Raw genomic sequence first — 14555 nt, 5'->3', positions numbered from 1 at the left:
GATGTAATTAATTTTTGAAATCACCACAAAATAGGATAACATTGTGCATTATACATACCCAAAATGTTAATAACATTGTGCAATGCCTTTGAAACTAGCTTCTTGAAAATGATTCTCAAATTCTTAGATCAGATATCTATTTCCAGCTAGCGTTTGAATTGGTGACTCCTGCCTTTATCAAATTATGTTAGCATTTCAAAATGGGATCATTATTATTGCCATATATTATTGACATTCTGGAGCTTTACTAATTTATTTAACAAATATTTAATGATCATCTATTGGTCGTCATGAATGAGTAAAACCAAGTCCCTGTCCCCTGTCCTTGGAAAGATCTCCAAGCACTTTTGCAAGTGTTATCTTACCTGGCCATCAAGCCATCATTTGTAGAGGGATAAGCACGTCTGGGATCATTCTTATTTCACCAATAGGTGAATGAACACCCTTATTAAGTGACTTACCTCAACACTGATGGAGTTTTTGTCAAAGCGCATACCTCAGAACAAGGTAAATGGTAAGAGGTGTAACAGTGAAGGCCCAATAAACATATAACATGCTATTTTTAAATGTAGCTAGAAACTTCATAAAGATACCAGAATTAGAATATGACTCCACAGAGAGTGCCCCAGTGTTGGGTGGCGGTCATTATTTGCCTTATTTCTGTAGCCTTAATTATTCCCTCATGTGTTCAGCCTCTCCAGGATCTTCCCTGGGGACTCTCTGTGAGGAGGCCGGCCTCACTAGCTTGCCCTGGTCGGTGACAAGCCCACTGGCACTTCCCCTGGCAGTCCGGCAGTCGCCCATCACCATGCTTTATGGTCTTGAAGTATTCCACACCATCCAAACTACATTCATTGTCTTGAACGCACTTGAGAATTTGACAAAAGCTAAGGCCCCTCGCCCCCACAAAAGATAGATGCGTATCACTTTCTCATGCAGTGGAGGGGGGTCGTGACCTCAGGGTAGCAAAGAAGGAGCCAGATATAAGGTACATACACACCCCGTCTCTCTTTTCTTTGATATTAAAAAAAAAATCCATCTATTTGATACTAACTTTTTTAAGCAGAGGGAAAGGATATGTGGGATTCTGAAATGCTTACTTTTTAAAACTGGACATTGTAGAATATTTAGGAATTTGAATAGATGGTAACAAGACAGAGTCACTAACCTCCAAGGCGGCAGGGGCAGGGGCGGGGGGCCATATATTTTTTTTCTTTCTTTTTTCTTTCTTTCTTTCTTTCTTTCTTTCTTTCTTTCTTTCTTTCTTTCTTTTCTTTTCTTTCCTTCTTTCCTTCTTTCCTTCTTTCTTTCTCTTTCTTTTTTTTAAAAAAGATTTTATTTATCTGACAGAGAGAGAGCCAGCGAGAGAGGGAACATAAACAAGGGGAGTGGGAGAGGAAGAAGCAGGCCCGATGCAGGGCTCAATCCCAGGACCCTGGGATCACACCCTGGGCCGAAGGCAGACGCTTAATGACTGAGCCACCCAGGCGCCCCCATATTTTCTTTTTCTTAATCTCAAGATGCCGAGTGTGTCTTTTGTTCTCATTAAGCCAGTGCCACACTGTTCCAGTCACCACAGGCAGAACATGTCACTTTCGAGCTCCCTTCTGGATTCCCCAGGGCACCTAGATACCCTCTCGGTGATATGCTGTACCTTCCCCGCGAAAACTCGGTCAGATTCGAGAGAGGAGCTTCTCACAGTTAAATGAAATAATTTCACAAGCACAGGAGCCCTCGCGAAGCGGCGTTCCAGGGCTAATAGGGCCTCACCTCAAAACAGGTGGTGCCTTCTCCAAGCATCCAGCCTACTCTCAGAGAACAGCTTCTTCACCCGTTTGCATTTTCTTCCTTAGTGATTCTCTCACCTTATTTTACATCCAGTTTTCATTTGCCAGAGTGTCTCCTCTTCTATCCGTTGCCTTTTCAGAATTTATGGATGTAAATTTCACAATTTAATAAAGTCTATTAACCGTTCTTTTCCCAATTTAAATTCCTGGGTCATTTTACTCAAACCCTGGAAGACCACTTTTTTTTTTTTTTTTTTTTTTTTTTTTTTTTGCATTCATCAGTGTTTCAGATTAGAAGGTGAAGGTGCCAGCAAACCCAGCAAACCCCTAAATGAGGTGTGGAGACAAGCAGTCTAGGGCTGGAACGGAGCTTCCTCAATCATTCAAGACCTTCTGTCCTGCAGTCCTTCTGTCCTTCTATCATGTTCACTCATCATCCTCCAAATGCGTTGGAGTCTATACCCCCCAGTGCAGTGTAGCTACTCGAGCTATAGGAATCCTGTCTACATCGCAGTCGGAGGAAGGAGCACAAAGGCCACACTAACTTCTTGCCGTAGTGCGTGTGCGTCTTGACTCACAAACAAAGCTCATTCTACAATGTTTTGTGAACAATTAGAGCTTTAAAAAATTTCTATTAGTTTTATTCTCGTGGAATCTGCATAAGGGCTACTTTTCTGGCCCAGGTTTTTCTTGGTGAGGCATTCGAGAACCAGCAACTCCATATATACAAATCGTTGGAAAAGCATTTTAAATCTTTTCTGAATCCTCTTGACAAAGACCAAAGGGAGTCTAATCATAACCGACTAGAGAACTTAAAGTCATCTTTTTCCAATTCTCTTAAAACCTTGCACACACACACACACACACACACACACACGCTGCAGTTTAACTCCCCACAACACCACCACAACCCTACCTAGGTGCGGCTGCTTCCCTGCTCATTATCCGCTCTCTTCCACCAATCGCTGTCTGCTCATTCCTTTGCGGAGCAAGCCAACCAGTCAGCACAACCTCGGCACTCCCCCCGCTACCTCGGTTCTCCAGAAAACAGTCTGGATTAGATCAAATTGCCCTTCGTGTCCAAAGGTCTAGAAGGGTTTGTGAATTCTCACTTATTAATTTTGCTAAGCTTGGACACTCACAATAAAGCGTGTAATCCTAAATCCCTTATCTGTAATCGCAAAATCCAAAAAGCTTTGAAAACAAAGTTTGCTTCCAATTTATTTGACGGGAAAATCTGACCTAAACTTTGTGAGGATATGTACAGTCTCTGTGTATCTCAGTGTAAATATTCTTACATTACATAGAGAAATATAACTAAGACAATCTTATAAATAATATGGTATCTTTCTCAAGCCCTAATCTTAATCTAAAGTAAACCATTAAGATGAAGTCTTTATTTGCGATTATTTCCTGTAATAATGCTCTATTTTATGAGGAATTTAGGAATTCCTCATTTAAGGATAAATAAATTCCTAATTTTAAGAATAAATAAAAATTTCTTTCACTATTTTAAAAATCATTTATTGTACAAACATGCATTAGATGCTGGGGAACTTGTATGCCTCAAGAAGCAGGATATGTGGTGTGTTAAGCAAAATTACTCCAAACCTGTTGAAAGAGACAAAAAAGAAATCACCGGAGAAATTTTTCAATGGGTTACTGAGTATTGCTTTGTAGACCCTCTCTGGGATTATTGATTTCATAGGAGTGTGTAATTTTGATTGGCTTTCTATTAACTAGTCTTTTTTACAACTCTATATAGACGAGAGGCTAATTTGTAGAAAAAAATGATTTTCTGAAAACAATGAAAACATTCCTGATAACGAGGCAAATGAATTTTATCCAGTAGAGATTCAATTAATTTCTATCAGTTAGGAAAAGCTCATTCCAAATATTACAGTTTGTTGCCATGTGTGATATTAACCAGTTTCACATTGATCAGAAAAGTCACTTCAGAAGGCCTTTGACTTGAATACATTAATCTCTGTTCCTCAAATTCTTTGAAGTAGTTTTAGCATCTTAACGCTTCTTCCATTAATGAGTTGAATAAAATCTTTGACACGTACTCATTGTATATTTATATGAGTGTCACGTTATTTACTCTTTTGAGAACTATACTCTAAAAGGTGCTTGCAGGGGCTCCTGGGTGGCTCAGTTGGTTAAGCGGCTGCCTTCGGCTCAGGTCATGATCCTGGGGTCCTGGGACTGAGTCTCACATCGGGCTCCCTGCTCAGCAGAGAGCCTGCTTCTCCCTCTGCCTGCCGCTCCCCCTGCTTGTGCTCTCTCTCTCTCTGACAAATAAATAAATAAAATCTTTGAAAAATAAATAAAAGGTGCTTGCACTATAGGAACTCACATATTTGTTGAGTGAGGAGCATACGTTGTGGAAAAACCATAAAGGCAGTATACAGTAAATTATAAATTATAAATTATCAGTATGGATTTGAGGGGCTGCGGTAGAGTTTCTGTGTGACTGTGTTCTTTTTATTTGTCCTGCGTTGCTCTTATGTACCTAGCAGACAATTCTGCTTTGCATTATGGAGTGCCCGTGAAAGAAATACACATGGGGCACGATCCTTGTCCTCGAGTTGTTAACAGTCTTGTGTGGGAAAAAGACACGAACGAATCATCATAAAGTAATGATAATGAACGGAGAAGAGAAAAACAATTAAGACCTTACCGTGTCCTTATGCTTTATATTTATTATGATGCTTTATATTATTTGATTAAAACCTAAAATTTTGGAAGAGCTTTACCCCCAATTTTATAATCGCAGCAGGACAACCAGCTAATTGCTGTAATCATCCTGAAGAAGAAGGTGGGAGCCCCAAAGCAATTTCACATGTTTTAATTCTTGAGACCAAAGCTTTTCCTTCATGTCCCTCTTACTTCATTTGGTTTTCTCTGGACTCAGGCTAAATCCTGACCCCCAAAGCCGACAGAAGGGGACCCCTGGCGCTGGCCTGGCAAATGCGGACAGGGTGTTGCTGTAGGACTTTGGAGTCTTTCTCAGGCTTGGACACCATCAGGATCAGCTCCTTGCTGGAAGCTGTCGATCTGGAAGGTCAGAGGCAAGGTAAGTTAGTTTACTTCCTTGAGCTGTCCAGTTTCCAGTGTTCGGTGCTGCCAGGACACCTGGTATTTGAGAGACAGGAAGGACGTGGTGCTCAGAGCCGGGTTTCAGTTGCGAAAGCACCAGAGATCGGTCCCCCCCTCCTGCCCCCGCCTGCAAAGCTGGAGGGAGTTGCAGAAGCTGGACCGTAAACACTAGCAAATATTGACCGAAGTGAGGGTCATGGCTAAACCCTCTGGTCCGGGTCTGTTGTAGCAGGATAAGCCCGCAGTTCAAAGGAACTGGTCAACTGGATTTGCATAACGGAACCCTGGAGATTTCTAAAACTGAGTTTTAAAACTGGCAGCTCATCAACCTTCCCCCTACTTCGTGTTTTTGCAGAATCCCTCCCTGTACTAATTTCCTCATAGCTGTTCGTATTTCCTGCTCTAGGATTTACTTTTTTTTTTTTTTAAATTCTTCCAGGAAAGAGAAATCAAGACAACCTCTTCTCTAGGAGGGAGGTGGTTGGTATCCTAAGCGGTGTGAGAAGATCTACTTTGATCCAAACCAGGTGTGGTCTGGTTTGAGTTCATTCCAGCCTGGGTCAAGCAACTGACCACAAGATGTTTTTTCGGTTTGTGTGCTGTCTTGTGGTTGTGTGGCTGATTTCTGCCTCAGATGGTGCGTATGCTTAAGATTGGTTTATAAGGCACTTGATATCACTCGGTGGGGTATGAGGCATTCTGTCTACGGTTTTAATGAAATTTAAGTTAATGAAATGTATTTCCTTTATTGAAAAATCTCAAATTACTTGGCCTAATGCCCTGTATCAGCAGGGGCTTAGTAAATATTTATTTTTTTCAAAAAAATTATTTATTTATTTGACAGGGAGCGGGACAGAGAGCGAGAGAGGGAGAGAGAGAGAGAGAGCTCGAGCAGGGGAAGCAGCAGAGGGAGAGGGAGAGAAGCAGGGAGCCCAATGCGGGGCCCCATCCCAGGACCCCAGGATCATGACCTGAGCTGAAGGCAGAGGCTTAACTGGTGCTGCAGGGGCTTAGTAAATATTTAATGATGATTCTACTCTATGACGTGGGTGGTTAACTGTTTACTTTCCCTTTCTGTTCTGGGAGCAAAAGGTACCAATTTCAAAATCTTGGGAGGTCTTATCTGTTATCAACTCCAGGAACACTCTTTGGAAAGGGGATTGTTTCTTTAGGGGTAGATAGATAACTTATGGCTGAATTTGAGTGAATCCAGTTATCCTTTTGAAAACAAAAGTTTGGGAATTATTGGAAAGGGAAGGAAGTGGATGGACATAGACATCAGCAAAAGACACCTGGATGGCAGTCTAACAGGGCTTCCTCATGGCACATGACATGTCAAGTGAATCTGTTATCTTCTTCCTCCTAACAGAGAGCTGTCCAGAATCTCCCTCCGTGGAAAATGGCATAATTGTTATAGAGGAGGCAGAAGGACAAGTTCTGGGAACTTCCATTTGTATCAAGGGCTATCACCTGGTAGGAGAGAAAATCCGTTTTTGCAATGCCTCTATGGAGTGGAATGCTCCAGTTCCCACTTGTCGACGTAAGTTTGATCTTCCTGTTTCTTTGTACATCTTGTCATCCCACTCGATTCTTTCACATCCTACTTCCAGTCAGCCATGTTCAAACTTTATAAGAAAAAAATTCTCGGGGCGCCTGGGTGGCTCAGTTGGCTAAGCATCTGCCTTTGGCTCAAGTCATGATCCCAGGGTGCTGGGATCGAGCCCTGCATCAGGCTCCCTGCTCAGTGGGAAACCTGCTTCTCCCTGACCCTCTCCCTCTGCTACTCCCCCTGCTTATGCTTGCTTGCTCTCTCTCTCTGTCAAATAAATAAATAAAATCTTTAAAAAAAATTCTCAATTTCTAGGAATTCATTTTTAAAGCACTCTAGGGTGGAACTGCTCTTAGAAGCTACATGCTCAGCTCTTGCTCGGTATTGATTCCATTAATTGATTAATTGATTGAATTAATAGATACAATCGACCCTGCAGGAAGAAAAGAATTTCTTCCATATATTAAAACTACCTTCTTTGGCCTATAATTTGTTTAATATCACACTCCCTTAAAATTTTTATGTTATAAAAAATTTTAAACATATATAAAAGACGAAAGAGTAAAATCAACTCACATACTTATCACTTACCTTCAACAATTATCCGCATATAACTAATCTTTTCTCTTCTACAATTCTGTTTTGTATTATTATTACTTTGAAGTAAATATGTCATATTCTATTTCATCCATTATATAACTTTTGAACTGGGAAAAATTTATATTCTCAACTTACAAATGAGATCGAAGCGATTTGCTCAAGTTCACAAAACTCATTTGTGATGTCCGTGGAGACAGAGAATCACTAGTCAATACTGTTATTACTACTCTTTTTAGGACAAGCTGGGTTTGTTCTCCCCACCAATATGTTTACCTTTATTTATAGGACCAAATTCATCTCTCTCTGCATTCTCTTCTGTTCTTTTCACCTGGGGAAAAACAAAATGAAACAAAGTAAAACATGTTGAGTGATGTGTACATTTGACTGGAGGAGAAGGAAGGGAACCGTTGCCTCAAGCATAGGGTGAAGATTTTCAGCAGTGCTTAACAGGAGGACGAACACACTATCGATCATTTCCAGTTATACGCTTCATTACTTTTAGTAAGTTCAAGTCATCTGTCAGCCTTGTGCATGATGACCAAGACCTTTCCTGCCACTCTCAGGCGAGCCTACTCTTTTGGCATCCGGCATCCATGTGGTTTGGTACGATGTACCAGCACGGTTCGTAGTCCCTATTACAAAACACTGTTCTAGTTCTGATTTCTGATTTCTCAGTGAAGTCTGAGGAGGTCTCGCCTTTGCAGAGGGGTCCTTTCCCATCACTTCCTGTTTTCTTCTTCAGTGGGCCACTGTCCTGACCCTGTGCTGGTGAATGGTGAACCCAGTTCCCTGGGTCCTGTGAATGTGAGTGACAAAATCACGTTTAAGTGCAATGAGCACTACATCCTCGAGGGCAGCAACTGGAGTGAGTGCCTGGACAACCACACCTGGATGCCTCCCTTACCCATCTGCAAAAGCAGTAAGTAGGAGACGAACAAGCGCAAATCCAACGATACCCATCAGATCCCTCACGTTTTGTACCTGGGAAGCTTTGGGAGCTAGGAAGCAGCCAAGAAACAAGTGGGGCTCACAGAGCCAAGCCTCACCTCAAATGCTGTGTTCTGTGAAATGAACAACAGCCAAACAATAAACGCTTTTTGCTTTTTTTTCCCCCCCTTTCAAGTAGGATTCCTCTTCTACTAAGTCCAACACGAGATAGTTTGGGGCATCTGACATTTTTTTTTTTAATTTCATGATAATGTTCTTATTTGAAGAATACGCAAAAATGGGGGAAAAGGACCGTAACTCATCCATTGCAAAATTACATAAAATAAGAGAGAAAAGTACATCCTTTTTTTTTATATTTTATTTTTTAATAATTTTTATTTTGTTATATTTGTCACCATACAGTACATCCCCAGTTTTTGATGCAATGTTCCATGATTCATTACTTGCATATAACACCCAGTGCACCATGCAATACGTGCCCTCCTTACTACCCATCACCAGTCTATCCCATTCCCCCACCCCCTCCCCTCTGAAGCCCTCAGTTTGTTTCCCAGAGTCCACAGTCTCTCATGGTTCATTCCCCCTTCTGTTTACCCCCCCTTCATTCTTCCCTTCCTTCTCCTACCTATCTTCCTATTTCTTATGTTCCATAAATGAGTGAAACCGTATGATAGTTGTCTTTCTCTGCTTATTTCACTTAGCATAATCTCCTCCAGTCCTGTCCACGTGGCTGCAAATGTTGGGTAATCGTTCTTTCTGATGGCTGAGTAATATTCCATTGTATATATGGACCACATCTTCTTAATCCAGTCATCTGTTGAAGGGCATCTCGGCTCCTTCCACAATTTAGCTATTGTGGACAATGCTGCTATGAACATTGGGGTGCATATGGCCCTTCTCTTCACTACGTCTGTATCTTTGGGGTAAATACCCAGTAGTGCAATGGCTGGATCATAGGGTAGCTCAATTTTTAACTTTTTGAGGGACCTCCACACTGTTTTCCAAAGTTGCTGTACCAACTTATTTTCCTACCAACAGTGTTGTTGTTTTAATTTGCATTTCCTGATGACACACTCTCACTTTCCATCTGTAGATCTTCTTTGGTGAGGTGTCCGTTAAAGTCTTTGGCCCATTTTTTAATCAGGTGGTTTTCTTATTGTTGAGTTTAAAGAGTTCCTTGTATACTTTGGATAACAGTCCTTTTAAGATTTGTCTTTTGCAAATATTTTCTCCCAGCCGATGGCTGGTCTTCTCATTCTCTTGATATGTCCTTCACAGCACAGAAGTTTTCAACTTTAATGAATTCCAGCTGATTATTTCATGGATGGTGTCTTTACTGTTGTATCTAAAAAGGCATACATCCTTATACCCAAGGTCATCTAGGGTTTCTCCTACATTATCTTCTAGGTTTTGCATAGTTTTGCATTTTACATTCAAGCCTATGATCCACTTTGAGTTAATTTTTTTGCAGGATATAGTAGTTTAAAAGCACAAACTATAGTTAGCCTCTTTTAGGGAGCTTGTGCTTACTTAAAACATGCATATATATGACACACAGTTAAATTACAAGCATATACCATCATCATTAGCTTGATGCAAGTTTAAAGTATTTATTTCTTCCAGCCTTTTCTGTTTCACTTTTTTGTTTTTCTTTTAATTCAATACTTCCTATCCTAGTGCTGAAATGCAGAATCTCTGTTTTTTGTGTGTGTGTGTTAATTCATTGCCTAATTTTAGGGGAAGCTCCTTAGGTCCCTGAGTAAAGCAGATTTTTTTTTTTCTGTTTACACCCAAGATCTATATCATTTCCTTCGGTTCAAAACTGTACTCTTAAATGTTGCCAGGAGAACCAGTGTAACCTAGAGTTCCTTAGTCAATTCATTGAAATTCTTTTTCCTTCCCTCTACACAGCTTTTGAATTCGGTTTTTGATCTTTTTATAAAGATTTATAAATTAACATATAATATATTATTGGTTTCGGAGGTACAGGTCTGTGAGTCTTATATAATACCCATTGGTCATTATAACACATACCCTCCCCAATGTCCATAACCCAGTTACCCCAATCCCTCTACCCCCTCCCTTCCAGCAACTCTCAGTTTGTTTCTTATGATTAAGAGTCTCTTATGGTTTGTCTCCCTCTCTGGTTTCATCTTGTTTTATTTTTTCCTCTCTTCCCCTATTATCCTCTGTTCTGTTTCTTAGATTCCATATATCAGTGGGATCATATGAAAATTGTCTTTCTCTGATTGACTTATTTCACTTAGCATAATACCTTCTAGTTCCATCCAGGTCATTGCAAATGGCAAGATTTCATTTTTTCGGATGGCTGTCCATTATATATATATACCACATCTTTATCCATTCATCTGTCATTGGACATCTGGGCTCTTCAAAAGTTATTTATTAACTGCTCAAAGAAAACATCTGTGTTGTAGAAAAAAATACAGAAAACAAAAGAAAACATTTAATTACCTACAAACCTACTACCCACAAATAACAGAATACTTTGATATGTCATTTTCAGCCTTTTTAAAACTGTTCATATATGTTTATGCATGAGTGTGTTTTACAAGAATAGTATTATATCTTATTATTATAATTACATTTGTTTGTAAGCATTATTATAATACATAGTATTATGTACTATGTACTGTACTAATACATGTTCTTTTATGCTTTGCTGTTTTGCTCAACTATTTGTTTTGTATATTTGAATACAACTATTAGCATTTATGTTTCCATAAGTATACACCTACATAATCATTCTTAATTTACACTTTAATCTTGATCAGCATGTTTAGACTCGTGTCAGAGCTCAAAGGGACTTTAGAGATAATATTATTTAAACTGCTCATCTTATGGCGTAGGAAGGAAGAAAAGAAGGATGAAATAGTGCTTAGTGGAAGAGCCAGAACCGAAATTCACAACATCTAATACTTTGACTCCTCTTGTTTGATCCCCACTGTATTCTCCCTGTTTCTGAAGCTCTCATATTGCACAATTCTGTCCCACAGAGAATTTCAGCGTCCATTTGAACTCACACGATTTATCTCCTGTCTCAGGGAGTTATTTCTCCCACCTCTACCTCTGGTTTTAATTTTTTTTTTTTCTTGTACACTGACAGTCTCTACAACTCACACTGCCTTTCCTCAAGCTCATGCAAATCAGAAAGCACTCTCAAATTGCTGATGAAACTGAGAATAAGCAGGGGGAGAGGATCTTTCCCATGGATAAATACAATTTGACCAGAAGGAAATGAATGGAGAATGTGTTCCCATATCCCATGTGGCCGGTTACATTCAGGGGGTGCTGTTAACTGACTACAACTCATGACTGTCACTCTTGTGCTCCTGTCTCCCAGGAGACTGTGGCCCTCCTGGGAATCCAGCTCATGGCTATTTTGAAGGAACAGATTTCAACTCAGGGTCTACCATTACTTATCACTGTGAAGACAGGTAAGTGTATGCAGCCTTTCAAATGCAAGATCCTGCCCATGACTGGTAGCATTGTTTTGGGGAATAACCTAGTTCATCTCACCTTATGCCCTATTTCCTACTGCATCAGGAATCCGACCTCATGTTGATTTTGAGAGCTGCTTCAGCCCACTGCCAGCTCTCCCCACTCTCTAGAAGACAGGCTGATCCTCTTATTTATCCTAGAGAAGATATTTTAAATGTATATTTTTCTAAAGAATCTCAGAACAAAAACTCAAAGAAATATAGAACAGATGGAACTGCAGAAAGAGAATGATTTATTGTTCCAGCCTGCCGCCCACCCCAATCTGGTTTCCTATTTGCAGTTACTTGAATAAATAAATAAATAAATAAATAAATTTAAATAATATACATTTATTTATATTTAATATTAATTTAAATTGATATTATTTAATTTAAAATTTAAATATGTATATTTAAAGAATATATATATATATATTATTTAAAAAAAAGGAAAAGAAAGAGAATGATTTATAGAACCTTAATACATCCTAATTAGAGTCTAACCTAACTTAGACTACCTGATCACCCACCTTATAGATCTCCTACTCTTTCCTTGGCTTCAGTCTTATTAGCTCAGGGTCATGTCTCTACATTAGCATTTCAATCTCATTATATACTTCCAGTGGACTTTGCAGTCAACTCTTGTTTTTCTGACGAAAAGCTGTAGCTCTTTCATAAGATTTATGTGAGGGTTATCCTCAGCTTTCCACTGCTTTGTGGAGGGCAGATGGCAGATGCTTTTTTAAGTTACTGAATGATGACGTGCTTCTTCCCTCATCTTCCCCACCCAACAACTGTGTAAACACATATACTCAGAATTTCTCACTTCTCCATGTTTCATGGGTTGAATTGTCACTTGGGTCCTCTCCACCCCCAAGGAAAGTGGTTTTAGTTGATTACTGTTTGGTAATACTGATGAGGGAACAGAAGGCTGGCTGAAGACAAAGCAGAAGCTGACACCCTGCAATCCCCCCTCCCCCAATGTATGCAACATTCCTCGGCACTGCTGGCTGCGCTAAAACTAAGGAAAGGAAAAAAACAAATGGTTAACTGACAGAGATCACAGTCCTTCAAGATCCATAATTCTCCCTCAGTTTACACATGTCCTAGTGATTTACAAGGAAGAAGCTTTCTTATCCATAGCCTAACTTCCAGAGACCCATAATTCAGTTTCCTGAAGCCCTAACGTTACCATCCCCTCCATAAAATTGAGGGAAGCTGAGGCAGAAGGAAATGTAAGTAAAATGGAATTTCTTTTAAACCTGAAGCCCATTGACAAGGACTTGTGATCATTCCTCCGGGAGACTCCCAACTGTCTTCATGTTAGTGCCTCATTAGAGGGAGAGACAGCTTTGGCTTGACAATAGCAAGGCCTCCAATACCCTGCAAGTCTTTAACATATGAAAGTACTTTCTCAGCCTACCTTTTTTTCCTTACCTCCCCCAACCCCATGGTATATAATCAGCTGCCCCTCACAACCCGGGGCAGCAGCTCTTTCTGCCCACGGGTCCTGTCCCCATGCTTTAATAAACCACCATTTTGCACCAAAGACCCCTCAAGAATTCTTTCTTGGTCGTTGGCTCCAAACTCCACCCCACTGAACCTCTCCTATATCCCACAACCTCATCAGTACTTAAGCACGCATCAAGGCTCAAGGAGGTGGATTCTATCACAGTAGGAAATACTAAAATACAACGATACAAAACCAGCCTTAGTTGCCCAGTTTAGAAGGTAGGAAGGCTAAGTGTTGTTGCCATTCTGATTTTGCTCAGGTACCGCTTAGTAGGCGTGCAGGACCAACAGTGCATTGACGGGGAGTGGAGCAGTGCACTTCCAGTCTGCGAGTTGATCCAAGAAGCTCCCAAACCAGCTCCACAGAGTGATTTTGAGAAGGCACTTGTAAGTAGTAGGCTTTGTCTGTCTTGTTCAGAGTTGTATCTCCAGGGCCTGGCATCACTCCTGGAGCACGCTCAGTAAATATCTGTTCAATGTGGGATGTTTTTGAAGGGTTGTTAGAAGGAGGCTCATAAACTCTTAACTCACATTTTTATATATAATATGGAAGTTCTCATTTGCCACCATCATCACAAGCCCCTCGTGAGGACCTGTTGGTAGGAGTTATTGTCTCATAGATTTTATAGAGCAAGCTTTATAAACTCGTGTCTTAGACCTGTATGTATTGCTGTGAAAAGTCTCTAAAATTCTTCTAGATTCCAAAAACCACTGACTAGATCAATTTTCATTGAGATGCCTCTTTTAGTTTATATTTATTGCTGGGATAATAATAAGTATATAAAAGCCAGAAGATTTTAATGATTTATCATGTTGAAGACCCGGATTTGTATTTAAGCTGGCTGGTTCTGAGCTCCCAGTCAGGGACCTAAGCACTACTCATTAGCTTCGGATTATACAAATCCATCGCAGTTCTTAAGTTGTAACTTAAAATTTTTTCTTCTTTTCTTCAGTTTGCCTTTCAGGAGAATAAAGAAATTTGCAAAGCCATAAAGAACTTTGTGCAAAGACTAAAGGAAAATGGCTTAACGATGGAGGAACTAAAACATTCTTTGGAAATAAAGAAAGCTGAGTTGGAGGCAAAAATGACATTGTAGCTGAGCAGACTAGGTAATAGAAATGCACCTATGAATAAATTTTCTCTTGGTTCTACAACTGGTTTGGGATTTTTCTCATTAGACTGGAACGCAACTTCATAGTAACCAACTGCAGTTGCATAAAGCACTGTGTGTGTGTGTGTGTGTGTATGTGTGTGTGTGTGTGTGTTGCTCTCAGAATGTGGAAAGACCAAGTGTGGTGGTTGTCTGCTTAAGACCAGAATTAGCTGCCTATAAGGAGAATGGGAAGCTCAGATCAAAGGTAAGCATATGCGTCATATTTTAATGAGACACGAAGGGTGAGGCAAAAAATAACCTCAAATTAACCAAAACTTATGAAGGAAAAATTAACCGCTCACTTTGAAAAAATAGGTTCAGAACGGTTATATCCTTGAAATGACCTGTTGAAACAAAAGTAGAATCACGACTTAATTAGGACTTAAACTTTCTCTGAGTCTCC

At 40.1% G+C, this 14555-nt stretch overlaps 1 protein-coding gene and 1 long non-coding RNA gene across 3 annotated transcripts in view; one reads left to right on the top strand and one right to left on the bottom strand.

The window, feature by feature from the left end:
• Nucleotides 1–3322: 3322 nt before the first annotated feature.
• Nucleotides 3323–14555, bottom strand: part of LOC130544211 (uncharacterized) — a 32381-nt gene continuing 21148 nt past the window's right edge. The window contains exons 2-4 of one of the 2 annotated variants that reach the window (XR_008960321.1): nt 7312–7366; nt 4680–4847; nt 3323–3398 (exon numbers count right to left, since the gene is read on the bottom strand). This is a non-coding gene — a long non-coding RNA (uncharacterized LOC130544211). Of the gene's footprint in view, nt 3399–4600; nt 4848–7311; nt 7367–14555 lie in introns of those variants that run through there. The other variant, XR_008960320.1, reaches the window with a different exon arrangement.
• On the top strand, nt 5125–14153 carry C4BPB (complement component 4 binding protein beta). The gene is made up of 6 exons (XM_026480743.4): nt 5125–5526; nt 6259–6429; nt 7781–7957; nt 11351–11444; nt 13259–13385; nt 13952–14153. The coding sequence occupies exons 1-6, from the start codon at nt 5469–5471 to the stop codon at nt 14093–14095; spliced, it is 771 nt and encodes a 256-aa protein (XP_026336528.1). The 5' UTR covers nt 5125–5468; the 3' UTR covers nt 14096–14153.

This window comes from Ursus arctos, unplaced genomic scaffold, assembly GCF_023065955.2.
Source record: "Ursus arctos isolate Adak ecotype North America unplaced genomic scaffold, UrsArc2.0 scaffold_2, whole genome shotgun sequence".
In the NCBI taxonomy this organism is placed as follows: domain Eukaryota; kingdom Metazoa; phylum Chordata; class Mammalia; order Carnivora; family Ursidae; genus Ursus; species Ursus arctos.
This window is presented reverse-complemented; position numbering and strand designations above follow the sequence as displayed.